General features: G+C 42.3%; 1 protein-coding gene across 1 annotated transcript in view; it reads right to left on the bottom strand.

Moving 5' to 3' along the window:
- The window catches only part of LOC142258677 (uncharacterized), an 84772-nt gene extending 78811 nt beyond the window's left edge, over positions 1-5961 (bottom strand). The window contains exons 1-5 of the mRNA XM_075331303.1: positions 5829-5961; positions 5262-5438; positions 5056-5179; positions 4907-4974; positions 4603-4705 (exon numbers count right to left, since the gene is read on the bottom strand). Of these exons, the coding sequence (XP_075187418.1) occupies positions 4603-4705; positions 4907-4974; positions 5056-5179; positions 5262-5438; positions 5829-5906 (550 nt within the window). The 5' untranslated portion in view covers positions 5907-5961. The remainder of the gene's footprint in view (positions 1-4602; positions 4706-4906; positions 4975-5055; positions 5180-5261; positions 5439-5828) is intronic.
- Positions 5962-13305: the final 7344 nt, after the last annotated feature.

The following is a 13305-nucleotide window of genomic DNA, read 5'->3' as shown; positions in this document are numbered from 1 at the left end:
GGTGGAGGTGACATGAGCGAGCGAACGAATGTGGGGAGTGAAGGAGAGATCGGTGTCAAATATAACCCCAAGACAGCGGCCTTGCTGCTGGGGCGTAATGGTAGAGCCCCACACAGAAATGGCAATATTGGGTTTGGGAAGGTTCTTTCCAATAATCAATTAAACTATTTTTTTTTGCAGAAGCTTTGTTTTTCAGCATTGTGTCTTTAGAGTTACACACTTATGACCTTCAGACTTGCTTCCATTTTCCTTGGTTTCTTGTTACTCGATGTTTTAGGAGAGACAGAATCCACAACTTGAGTTTGTATGCTGGATGTATTTAGTAAAGACTTGATGTTTTTATCATTATCCCTCCCAGTGTCCAGGCCAGTTTGAGCTCAGGAGCGACAGATTCATTTAGGGTCTGTAACATTAATCTTTGACATTGTGCTGTGTATTTGATGAGGACCCAGCTTCCTCCATGATAGGGGCCTGAAGTGTCGGTGTCCACTCAGCACAACCTTGCGGATGACTTCTGCCACATCCACAACCATTAGAGATGGACAGCTTTTCAAATCAAAGAACATGTCCCGTGAAGGGTATTATACAGTGAACAAATCAGAGGATATATCAACAAGGGAGTGAAGAGATATGTGTAGCGTATTGTGCAGGTGATGGTAACTGGTACAGAGCTCAGGTGAAGGCCCGGGTAGGACCAAGTGTGACCATGCTGCTGTTCCACTATGTGTAATGGCGAACCCCAAAATTACCCCTGGGGACGATGTCTGCCACATCCGTATCCAGAGAAATGGATAGCTTCTCCAATGAAAGAACGTGTCAATTGGAGGGTACTGTACAGAGAACAAATCAGAGAATATCTCCGACCGAGAGAGGAGATCTGTGGAGCTTATTATACAGGTGAAAGAAACTGGTAAAGAGCTCGAAGTACTGGTCATGCCCATGCTGGTGTTCCACAATGTGCAAGGGTGCACAAAATTTAGAAAGAGAGACTGCAACACACCCTAGAAGACACGTAGTGGATGGCCTCTGAATACATTTTCTTAAAATTTCTGAAACATTTAACAGAATGAATCGGTCAATGGAAAGATGCAATTATGTGGACTGTGGAAGAAATATATGTAACGAGAAGGACCTATCAAGATAGTTGTGCTGGGGGGAAACCTGTGTCAGGAAAATGGAGCTAAGCAGCCACTAAACCAATTTTTTTCTTGTTTACATTATGGAAAGCACGGGGCTGTATTGAGGTTGTCGTGCTGGTGTGATACCCGTTTTAGGTGAACCTGTGCTTGTGTAGAAGATTGGTCTGCGACCTGCACCCCCTGAAGACATCATCATTGGTTTTACAACAATGTATAATGTGTTTATACCGTATGTATAGTGGTAGTAGGATGTTTAAGCTCCCCGTGTGTGTGTGTGTGTGTGTGTGTGTGTGTCTCTGGGCGCAGTGCTACCAGCCATTAGATTTCGAATTACCAGTCCTGAGTTCCCTAGTTGGAAAGGTAAGCTTAGGCTTCAGGTATACTGACAGGGCTGAAAGAGTTAACCAGAGAAACCGGTCCACAGTGAAGGGGATATAGTGTGGAGCATTTTATGGGTTTGGAATAGTAAGAGCAGTGTGTAGAGTATGCCATTCATTTATTCAGTTTAATTTTTTTTTTTAAAAAAGGCAGATCACAGACGGCACAAACTTAAAGTAATTTCAAATGTCAACTTGCTGACTTTAAGAAACACTAAAAAAAAAAACATGAAAACATAATGAGCTAGCCAGTAATGGTTACTTTTCAAAACCAAAACGGTGAAAAATTATGGAATCATGAAAAGCAAAAACACTCCAATACATTAGTATTTTGTTGCACCACCTCTGGCTTTTATAACAGTTGAGTCTCTGAGCCATGGACTTAATGAGTGACAAACAGTCTCTTCATCAATTTGGTTCCAACTTTCTCTGATTGCTGTTGCCAAATCAGCTTTGCAGGTTGGAGTCTTGTCATGGACCATTTTCTTCTACTTCCACCAAAGATTTTCAATTGGACTGAGATCTGGACTATTTGCAGACTATTCCGGACTATTGACCTTATGTGTCTTCTTCTAAGGAATGTTTTCTCAGTTTTTACTCTATGGCAGGATGCATTATCATGTTGATAAATGATTTCATCAACCCCAAACATCCTTTCAATTGATGGGATAAGAAAAGTGTCCAAAATTTCAATGTAAACTTGGGCATTTATTAAAGATGTAATGACAGCCATCTCCCCAGTGCCTTTACCTGACATGCAGCCCCATATCATCAATGACTGTGGAAATTTACATGGTCTCTTCAGGCAGTCATCTTTATATATCTCATTAGAACGACACCAAACAAAAGTACCAGCATCATCACCTTACCCAATGCATATTCGCAATTTATCACTGAATATTACTTTCATCTAGTCATCCACAGTCCGCGATTGCTTTTCCTTAGCCCATTGTAACCTTGTTTGTTTCTGTTTAGGTGTTAAATGATGGCTTTTGTTTAGCTTTTCTGTATGTAAATCAAATTTCCTTTAGGCAGTTTCTTACATTTCGGTCACAGACATTGACTCGTTTCTTCCCATTTGTTCCTCATTTGTTTTGTTGTGCAATTCCTGTTTTGGAGACATATTGCTTTAAATTTCCTGTCTTGATGCTTTGAGGTCTTCCTTGGTCTACCAGTATGTTTGCCTTTAACAACCTTCCCATGTTGTTAGTATTTGGTCCAGATTTTAGACAGCTGATTGAACAACCAAAATCTTTTGCAACATTGCGTGATTATTTACCCTCTTTTAAGAGGTTGATAATCTTCTCCTTTGTTTCAATTGACATCTCTAGTGTTGGAGCCATGATTCATGTCAGTCCACTTGGTACAACAGATCACCAAGGTGTGATCACTCCTTTTTAGATGCAGACTAACGAGCAGATCTTATTTGATGCAGGTGTTCGTTTTGGGAATGAAAATTTACAGGGTGATTCCGTAATTTTTACCTCAAAATTGAGTGATTCCATAATTTTTCCCCCTGTTTCGTTTTGAAAAGTAACAGTTACTGGCTAGAACATTATGGTTTCATGATTTTTTTTAGTTTTTCTTCAAGCCAGAAAGTTGACATTTCAAATTACTTTAGTTTTGCGACATGTCTGTGATCTGCTTTTTTTTAAAAAAAATAAACAACTGAATGAACATCCTCAGAGCTAGGTGATTCCATAATTTTTGCCAGGGGTTGTAGTTGCAACACCTTGCTAGGGGGTTTGCCCAGGATATCGTTAAAGATGGTTTGTAGTGTACAAGGAAGGTCTTTAGACTTAACAGATTCTGGCAAGACACATACCCTAATATTTTGTCTGTAGCTCCTATTGTACTGTATCTGGCGGGAATGTTGCTCCAATATGGCACTCTGGGCTTGTCAGGAGTCTTCAAGGCACTGGATTTTCACCGGGTGTAGCTGACTCCAGGCATCGACCCTTTCCACAGCCACTCTCATGGCGGACAGTTCTATGCGGTATGCCAGTTCTAGACCAACAATATAGGCCTCCATATCCTCCCTGGTGGTAATGGCATTTAAGCGTGTGTGCAACTCATTAAGTTCAGTCAGGACCCCTGACTCCTGTTAGCCCACGCAGTGCACTAATGACCCAGCATTCTCAGGAACATCACTATTGGGGGTCCCCTGCCCAAAGCTCCATCTCCCATCAGGAAGGATCCTCCTGTTATGTAGTGTCTGACCCTCTGGGACCATGTGAGTCGCAATCCAGACCACTGTGCGACCATCCGACCACGTTGGAGAAGAGGGATCTGCCTTGTACCCAAAAGGCATTGGGGTCCCAGGCCCATGTCCATGTTGCAACACCCACACTCTTATGCTCCATGCCTGGACACCTCATACATCAGAGTAGAGTCTGGCTGCTCGGTGTCAGCTATGCAGGAGGCTCCCCCTACGTAACTGCGGCTTCTTGTGCACAGGTATGAGCCAGAGCTTCACCGTGTGGATCAGCGGCTGCCATTTTAGAAGTCCCTTGGAGGCTTCTAGCAGTCTGGGCCTGGGGAAAAAGTGCTGAGAGTAACCAGTGTTGCACCCTTGCGTTCTGTTCTGCCCTTTCTCAGTCTGCTTTCTGGATCTGTAGGCTGCGTGGATCTGCTGATATTTGGTCCGGCGGCAGAAACCGAGACACCGCGTGTCTTCACTTCTCCATAGCCAGGTCACATCCCCCTAAATAATTTTTTAAAACACACTGGACCCTAACTTTATGTCTCCATGTTCTGTATCTGTCACACACTGACATGAATGTAATAGGAGATAATGGATTCTCAGTCCCTAAACTGGAGAAACCCCTCATCAGCCCTGACAGCGGATAATAGGAAAGAGCTGGAGCTCGTCCTCGCTCACATCGGCAGAATTCATGTCCAGCTGTATTTCTCCTCTATAACATAACTGCACATCCTGTGTTATCACCTGCACCGGGATCACAGATTCATTCACATTTCATGTGTATTTTACATGAAGGGTTAATATACCGCTGGAGAAACTGACACAGCAAAGAGCGGAAAATAGGAATGTGTGACTTGTGTGTTATTGGGTGGTCTGTACTCACCGGGGCAGTGATCTGTAGGAATCCCCTCTTTACTCCGCTGATCGCCCCTCACATTTCTCTCTGGAGAATTAATATTGCTCAGATCTTTATCCGGATCCAAAAGCTGCAAAACAAAATATTGTAAAAGTCCCCGGGAATAATGGAGATAAGATCCGGACATGTGAGGTCTGTGGTCAGCTGTGATCCTGCCGTCTCCACCGCTCTCATTACACAAGTATAAAACATCTAATACTGGAGGAGAAAACAAGACTGAACACAAGGAGGTCACAGCCGTCTACACCTCATAGGGGAGATCTCCATCTACCTGAGAATCCTGTGGAGGAGGAGGAGGAGCGGGACATCTCTCTGGGGTCGTCCTCGTACTGGAGAGACCTGCAGGAGACACAGACAGGACGGACATCATTATTACATACAGATAATTATAGGCCGGGTGTATTCAGTCCTGTCTATTACCTGATGATGTGCGGGGCTGGGGCTCCTCCATCATCACCTCCTTGTACCGCTCCTTGTGTCCTTCTAGATACTCCCACTCCTCCATGGAGAAATAGACGGTGACGTCCTGACACCTTATAGGAACCTGACAACACAATGATACCGTCATCACCCAGAATCCTCCAGTGCCGTCCTGTATAATGTCCCAGCATTCCCAGCAGTGTCACCTCTCCAGTCAGCAGCTCAAGCATCTTGTTGGTGAGTTCTAGGATCTTCTGGTCATGGATATCCTCATGTATCCGGGGGTGAGGTGGAGGCCCCGGGATTGGGCTCAGGGTTCCTCCCCGTCCTTCAGACACAGGGGCCTGACAGCAATCACTAGAGGTCTTCACTACTGTGTAATCCTGAGTGTGGAGACATTAATAATATCACTACAGACATTTCCAGAGTCCATCACCTCCCCGGTCATATCCTCTGTTATCCCCATAGATAATGATGTAATGTGATGACATCAGAGCCTCTCACCTCCCCGGTCATATCCTCTGTTATTCCCATAGATAATTATGTAATGTGATGACATCAGAACCTCTCACCTCCCCGGTCATATCCTCTGTTATCCCCATAGATGATGTAATGTGATGACATCAGAACCTCTCACCTCCCCGGTCCTATCCTCTGTTACTCCCATAGATAATGATGTAATGTGATGACATCAGAACCTCTCACCTCCCCGGTCCTATCCTCTGTTATTCCCATAGATAATGATGTAATGTGATGACATCAGAGCCTCTCACCTCTCCAGTAAGATGGAAGATTATCTCCAGACTCAGGGTTAATATCTTCTCCATAATTTGGTCTTTGTCCTGATTCATTTTTCTTGGGACAATCAAAAAAAGTCTCTAGTTTAGAAATAAATAAAAACAAAAAAAAGATTCTTTATTGTAAAGAGGATGAGATGATGGGAAAAACACAAATTAACTGTAGATAATGAGGGGAAATCATGTGAGAAGATATAACAGTGCAGATGTAGTCTTCCCTCTTCTCTGCCGGCGCCGATTGAACCCGATCTGAGGAGACTGTGCAGCAGATCGGACTACTCCAACACTTTCTCCTTGGTCCTAAAATTTTCCAGCTTTAATGGGGTTAAAATCATAAACCGGCCATACGGGAAACCTTACTACTCTCTTTTATTAGACTTCTTTCACACATCCGTTTTTTTTCTGTCAGGCACAATCCGGTGTGTGCCTGATGCAATGGATCCGTCGCAGAATGTGTACAACCGAATGCAACGAATCCGTTAAAAAAACGGATCCGTTTTTCTATTTGCCGAGAGATTTATAATTATATTCACCTGTCTGCAGACTCACGTCTGATCGCTCCATGACCCGCTGGTAATCAGCTAATGTGGTCACCGGCTTTTCACTGCTGGACTAAAACGATCAGCTGATGCCGTCAGGTCCTTGTGCGATCGGACGTTTCCCGGGAGTCTGCAGACAGGTGAATATGAATATTAAAGAAATCTCTCTCGACAAATAGTAGAGAGAGAGATTTCTTTAATATTCATATTCACGTGTTTGCAGACTTCCGCAGAATGTCCGATCGCTCAAGGACCTGCTGGTAATCAGCTGATGCGGTCACCTGACCGCGGTTACTTGACCGCATCAGCTGATTACCGGCGGGTCCTGGAGCGATGGGACAGGAGTCTGCACAATTGAGTATAGTTTATTTCTTTTTACTGATGCATCAGCTGATTGTAACACTAGAAGTCCCAAAAATTTCGAGCTCCCCCCTGAAGTCCCGAAAGAGGGTCAAATGACCCTTAGTCCAAACTGACAACTCTGATGGCTCCAATTAGCATCCTTTCATTTGTAAATGTGGCCATTGCCTGAGGAATCTGCAGGGAGCAATTGTGTTGATCCACCTCAACAAAAGGTCTTGTAAGAGAGTGTAAACAAAAGAATGTCATTCGACCCGTCTCTGGATTCCAAAGGTAGAAATGTTAAATGACCCCTCTCTGGGACTTCCAGTGATAAACTGCTTTTAAACAATCAGCTTATGTGTCGTGATTCAGGTCCTTTATCTTGATACATCTGATTGGTTTGCCTTCCTTCCGGCAAACCGATCAGATGATATTGGATCTGGATTGGACATCGCGGGACCCTCGACCCTGGACTACGTTGGAGGGGGGGGGGGTTCTTTAGTTCAATAAAGATGGAGTCACTAATTGTGTTGTTTTATTTCTAATTAAAAAAAAAAAAAAAACACACACACACACACAACAGAAAAATATTTTTATCTTTACTAGAAATTCATGGTGGCCATGTCTAATATTGGCGTAACACCTTGAATTTTGGGCTTAGGGCCAGCTGATAATACACAACTGGCCCTAACCCCATTATTACCCAGCAAGCCACCCGGCCAGAAGATGGCGCTTCAATGAACGCACCATTTTCTGGGGTGGCTGCAGACTGCAATTCGCTGCATGGGGGGGGGGGGAAGAAAGCTTGGGCCACCCTGCACTGTGGATTCCAATCCCCAGCTGCCTAGTTGTACCCGGCTGGACACAAAAATTAGGCGAAGCCCATGTCTTTTTTATTATTTCATGAAATTCATAAAATAATTAAAAAATCAGCTTCCCTATTATTATGGTTCCCAGCTGGGTACAAATGGGCAGCTGGGGGTGGGTGAGAGTGGGGCGAGAGAGAGTGGGGCGAGAGAGAGTGGGGCGAGAGAGAGTGGGGCGAGAGAGAGTGGGGCGAGAGAGAGTGGGGCGAGACCCGAGGGAAAGAGACCCGAGGGAAAGAGACCCGAGGGAAAGAGACCCGAGGGAAAGAGACCCGAGGGAAAGAGACCCGAGGGAAAGAGACCCGAGGGAAAGAGACCCGAGGGAAAGAGACCCGAGGGAAAGAGACGCGAGGGAAAGAGACGCGAGGGAAAGAGACGCGAGGGAAAGAGACGCGAGGGAAAGAGACGCGAGGGAAAGAGACGCGAGGGAAAGAGACCCGAGAGAAAGAGACCCGAGAGAAAGAGACCAGAGAGAAAGAGACCAGAGAGAAAGAGACCAGAGAGAAAGAGACAGAGAGAAAGAGACAGAGAGAAAGAGACAGAGACTTTTCCGACCAGAACTGAGTTTACAATACTGATGAATACTGTATAGAGCAAGCTCAGTTACAAAAACTGGAATAGTTTGCCGGATTCGTTAAAAAATGCATGACGCCGGATAGCCCATAGGCTTTCATTATACAACACGCCGGATCCGGCGCAATGCGTTTTTTGCAGAAGACAAAACGTTCCATGCTGCGTCCTTTCCGGCCACCAGACCAACAAATTACACCAGATCCGGCGCACGCCGGATGAAACGTGGGGCCATGCGGCACAATGACGAAAAAAACGGATCCGGCGGAATCCGGAATTTGCAGCACGGCAAAAACTGGATGTGTGAAAGCAGCATTAGAAGATGAAACAAGGAGGGAAGATAACAGGGAACGTGGAGGATCCATTGGTCAAAACAGCACAGATAACCCTGCTCTGTCGGCTGCAGAACTACAAGTGACAGCAAGTCCAGTATAATTCAGGTGAGGCATTCTGGGAAATAAATTCTGCAAGGAAAATTAAACTGGAAATCATAGAACTAAATAATAAAAAACAGAAAGTTACTAATCATAGAAGATAATATACAGCACAAGAATAATAATAACGGAGGATCTCCAGACCAAGAATAAACCCAGAAGACGTCTCCTTCTCCACTCACTACAAGGAGCATCGAGCTGCACCAATTCCCCATGTGTAGTGCGGGGTCCGTCCTCCCTCATGTGTAGTGCTCTGTCTGAAACTTAACCTTTCCAAAACTGAACTTCTTCTTTCCCTCCGTCTTCCAACCTTCCTAATCCTGACATCTCCCTCTCTGTGTGTGGCACAACGATACGTCCTAGGCATTAGGCCCTATGTCTGGGTGTTATACTTGACACTGATCTCTCCATCTACCACATACAATCTCTTGCCCGCTCCTGCCGCTTGCACCTCAAGAACATCTCTAAAATCCGCTCCTTTCTCACAATGGAAACGACAAAAACACTCACCGTGACCCTGATCCACTCTTGCCTTGACTACTGTAACTCTATTAATTGGTCTCCCCCTAACTAGACTCTCTCCTCTACAGTCCATCCTTAATGCAGCAGCGAGGGTCACTTATCTAGCTAACCACTACTCAGATGCCTCTGCTCTGTGCCAGTCATTGCACTGGCTGCCCATATATCACAGGATTCAATTCAAATTGCTTGTTCTTACCCACAAAGCTCTCCACAGTACGGCACCCCCCTACATCTCCACCCTCTTCTCGGTCTATCTCCCCACACGTTCTCTACGCTCTGCAAATATCTTTCTACTACCATCCACACTAATTAGAACCTCCCACTCCCGAATCCAAGACTTCTTCCGAGCTGCACCAATCCTCTGGAACGCTCTACCCCAAGAAGTTAGGATGAATCACAACTTACGCAGCTTCAGAAGCACCTTAAAAACACATCTTTTTAGCAGGGCTGTGGAGTCGGTAAGCCAAACCTTCGACTCCGACTCATCAATTTCCCTTGCACCGACTGCGACTCTCACATATATTGCGTATAGTTAAGTGAAAAATGTATTGTAGTACAATGTGAACATCAGACATTTAATCATTTTTATGATAGAACAAAATATATTTATTGGAATACAACTTTAGAACACAAACTGTAATAAATTGTAAAAATGTAATACACTATGTAATATACAGTAGATTGCATATATATCTTGTTGTGTGCATATATATATATATATATATATATATATATATATATATATTACATATTTACAAATTTATTAGTTTTTTGTGTTCTAAAGTTGTATTCCAATTAAATATATTTCATGTTCTATCCAAATACTTTGATTATTGTATCATAAACATTATTAAATTTCGGATGTTCACATTGCACAATAAATGTTTCACTTAAATATAAGCAATATACTAAATGTTATTTAGTATGTTTTTTGTTGAAAACTGTTTTTTGCCACTTACATAGTGTATTACATAGTGTTATATATAACACATATATATATATATATATATATATATATATATATATATATATATATGTGTTATATATAACACTATGTAATACACTATGTAAGTGGCAAAAAACAGTTTTCAACAAAAAAATACTAAACATTTGTGCAGTCCATGAATTTTTTGTAAGAAATAGAATTGCCTCCATCAGATCCTCCTTCGCAGATTACCTCAAATCTGACCTAATAATTTTAAGGCTAGAGAACAACCTCTCTACAGTAACATTGGTTGGAGGCAAAGCCGTAACCACATGGGCAACATCTCTAACAATTTCCGGGTATAAAGGAATTGCCTCATGCACAGTCAGCTTTGATGAACAGTTGAATTTTTCTATTTCTTTGAGAGCAAGTGAAAAATGTTACTGAAATCTGGTCAATCTGCTGCTATTGGAGACAGAGTCACATCTTTTTCCTTGCGGCAACGCTTTGCCTGCTCCATGTTATCCAAATACAGTGCTGGCCAAAAGTATTGGCACCCCTGCAATTCTGTCAGAGAATACTCAGTTTCTTCCTGAAAATGATTGTAAGGAAAAAAAAAAAAAATGCACGGTTTCGCTGCGCTGCTCAGAAAGGTAGTGATAAGGTTATTTGGGATGTAGATTTATTAATTATTTACATGCCACTACGCCTTTCGGGGGTACAACCTCCCCCTTCCTCAGGTAGCAGTAAAATGCAGGAAAATCAAATCTTAAATACACAAACTGGATGAAGAGAAGAAAAAAAAAAAAAGAGAATCCTTATTCCCTTAATCAGATTGAATCCCCATCGGGGTGGGATCATTCAGACAATTAGTTGATTAGGAAGGCTCTCACCAATACATAATGAAATAAAATGTGCATTAAAAACATTGATAATAGACAATAAATGTGTATTTTGCCTCCATTTGGTGCAATGCATGTGTGATGCCATATTGGCAATATGGGGAGTGACTAAAAAACAGGAAGGTTACTGTTAGTTAAAAAAGCGATGATATAAAATCAATATAGAGACCCAACTGATTTTCCATGTGAATTTTCATAAAAAAGACTTTTGGATAAAAAATTCTTTCGGAAAGATTAAAAAGCTATATATGTAAAAATAAATTGGAAAGGAACTTTTGATAAAAATGTTCCCCATCGGAGACCAAATTAAATTATTTGACTGGAGCTGACATACCAATATACGTTAAAAATAGGGCAAATTCATATGGAGAAAATTATAATTAGTTAGTATAAGAATATAAAAGGGGGAAAATGGAGGATTGGAAAAGGAAGGAAAGATGAATCCAAAAGAGGGAATGAGAAAAAAAAAAAAATACGAAACCAAGAGGGGAAGAAAGAAAAAAAAAAAAAAGAGAAAAAAGGTCCAAGAGGGAAGAAAAAAGAGGAAAGTGAAAACAAATTGAAACCAAAATAGGGAAAAAAAAAAAAAAAAAAAAAGGGGAAAAAAGAGGAAAATGAAACCAAAAGAGGGAGAGAAAAAAAAAAAAAAAAAAAAAAAGGAAAAATGAAAAAAAAAAGAGGAAAAAAATAGGAAAATGAAACCAAAATAGGGAAAAAAAAAGAGGTATAATAAATAATTCATTCCCTATGCAACAATGTGGGGATTGGGTGGTTAAATATTGAATTAATGATTTTCAAATATGAGTTTTCAAATTAAGGTTTTTTCTGTAATGGTATTCTGATCCCTCTTATTTAGACCTATTTTACTCGCTCCGTCATTATATTTAGACCTTCAGGATGTAGGGTGGCTAGTTTAAATATCCGAAAGGATTCCCGCTCCACTAGCTTCCAGTATCTGTCCATATTATCTGTCATGATTTCTTCAATGATTACTGTTTTAAAGGTGTCACTGTCCTTATTGTGTTCACACAAAAAATGTTTTGATAGACTGTGTGTAAGTAGACCATGGTGGATGTTGTATCTGTGACCATTTAGCCTGTTGTGTAACATTTGTGTTGTACGACCTACGTATTGTAGGCCGCAGGGACATTCCAACAGATAGATCACACAGGAGGTGGTACAGGTAAGGTGTTGCTTTATAGAAAATTCTTCCCCCGTGATGTTGGACTTGAATAAATGTGTACCTTGTTTCAGTGTTTTACAACATAGGCACCTTGGTTGGCCACAGCGGAAATTCCCTACTGGTTTTTTGATGTCTGACTCCTTCAGGGACACGGTAGATTTCTCATTAAATATTTTACTAGGGGCAATCATGCTTTTTAAATTTCTGTTTCTACGGAACACTACCTTCGGTTTATTGGGTAGGATCCCCGAGAGAATTTTGTCATTTTTCAGGATATACCAATATCTGCTTACCAGCTCCTTTACCTTTCTGTATGAATCAGTGTAAGTGGTTACCAGGCAGCTCTTGTAACCAGTGTTTGCCCTACTCTCCTCCAGGCCCCTTTCCTCAATCTTGGACAGGCACTTGTCCTGATCCAATTTCGAACTTTTCTGAAAGGCATCAGCCAATATTTTACTAGGATAGCCTTTGCTCCTAAATCTGGTCCGTAATATTTTGGCTTCGGCTCTAAAGGATTCCACATTCGTACAGTTCTTCCTAATACGCCAGTATTGGCCGTACGGAATATTCCTGATCCAGGTGGGAAGGTGACTGCTGGAAAACTCTAGATAACTGTTGACATCCACCTTTTTAAAGAAAGTTGAAGTTTCAATGGTGGATGTTTCATTGAATTGGATATTTAGATCCAAGAATTGGATAGAGTCTCGGGAGATAGTGGCTGTAAAACTTAGTCCCCACTCATTCTGGTTTAGTGAGTTGATGAAGGTTACCGCACTCTCCTCGGACCCTGACCAAATAAAAAACAGGTCATCTATGAACCTGCGATAGAAGGTTATGTTCCCCATGGCTAGAGGGGACCGTGCGATGTGGAGGGACTCGAAACACCCCATGTATAAATTAGCATAACTCGGGCCGAATCTCGTCCCCATCGCACAGCCCCTCAACTGACGGTAAATATTGCCCTCAAAAGTGAAAATGTTATGGTTTAGTATGAACTCAATAGATTGTAGGATGAACTCCCTCTGTGGAGATGGGAGGGTGTTATCCGCAGCCAAATAGGAGTCCACACTCTTCAACCCAAGCCCATGGTCTATATTTGAATATAGTGCGGATACATCTAGGGTGAAGAACAGGCAGTTGGGAGTTGCGGGGAGTGTTTTAAGAAGGCTG

The sequence above is a fragment of the Anomaloglossus baeobatrachus genome (genome assembly GCF_048569485.1).
Source record: "Anomaloglossus baeobatrachus isolate aAnoBae1 chromosome 1 unlocalized genomic scaffold, aAnoBae1.hap1 SUPER_1_unloc_4, whole genome shotgun sequence".
NCBI classification, from domain to species: Eukaryota; Metazoa; Chordata; class Amphibia; order Anura; family Aromobatidae; genus Anomaloglossus; species Anomaloglossus baeobatrachus.
Note: the sequence above shows the minus strand (reverse complement) of the source record. Positions and strands in the feature narration are given on the sequence as shown.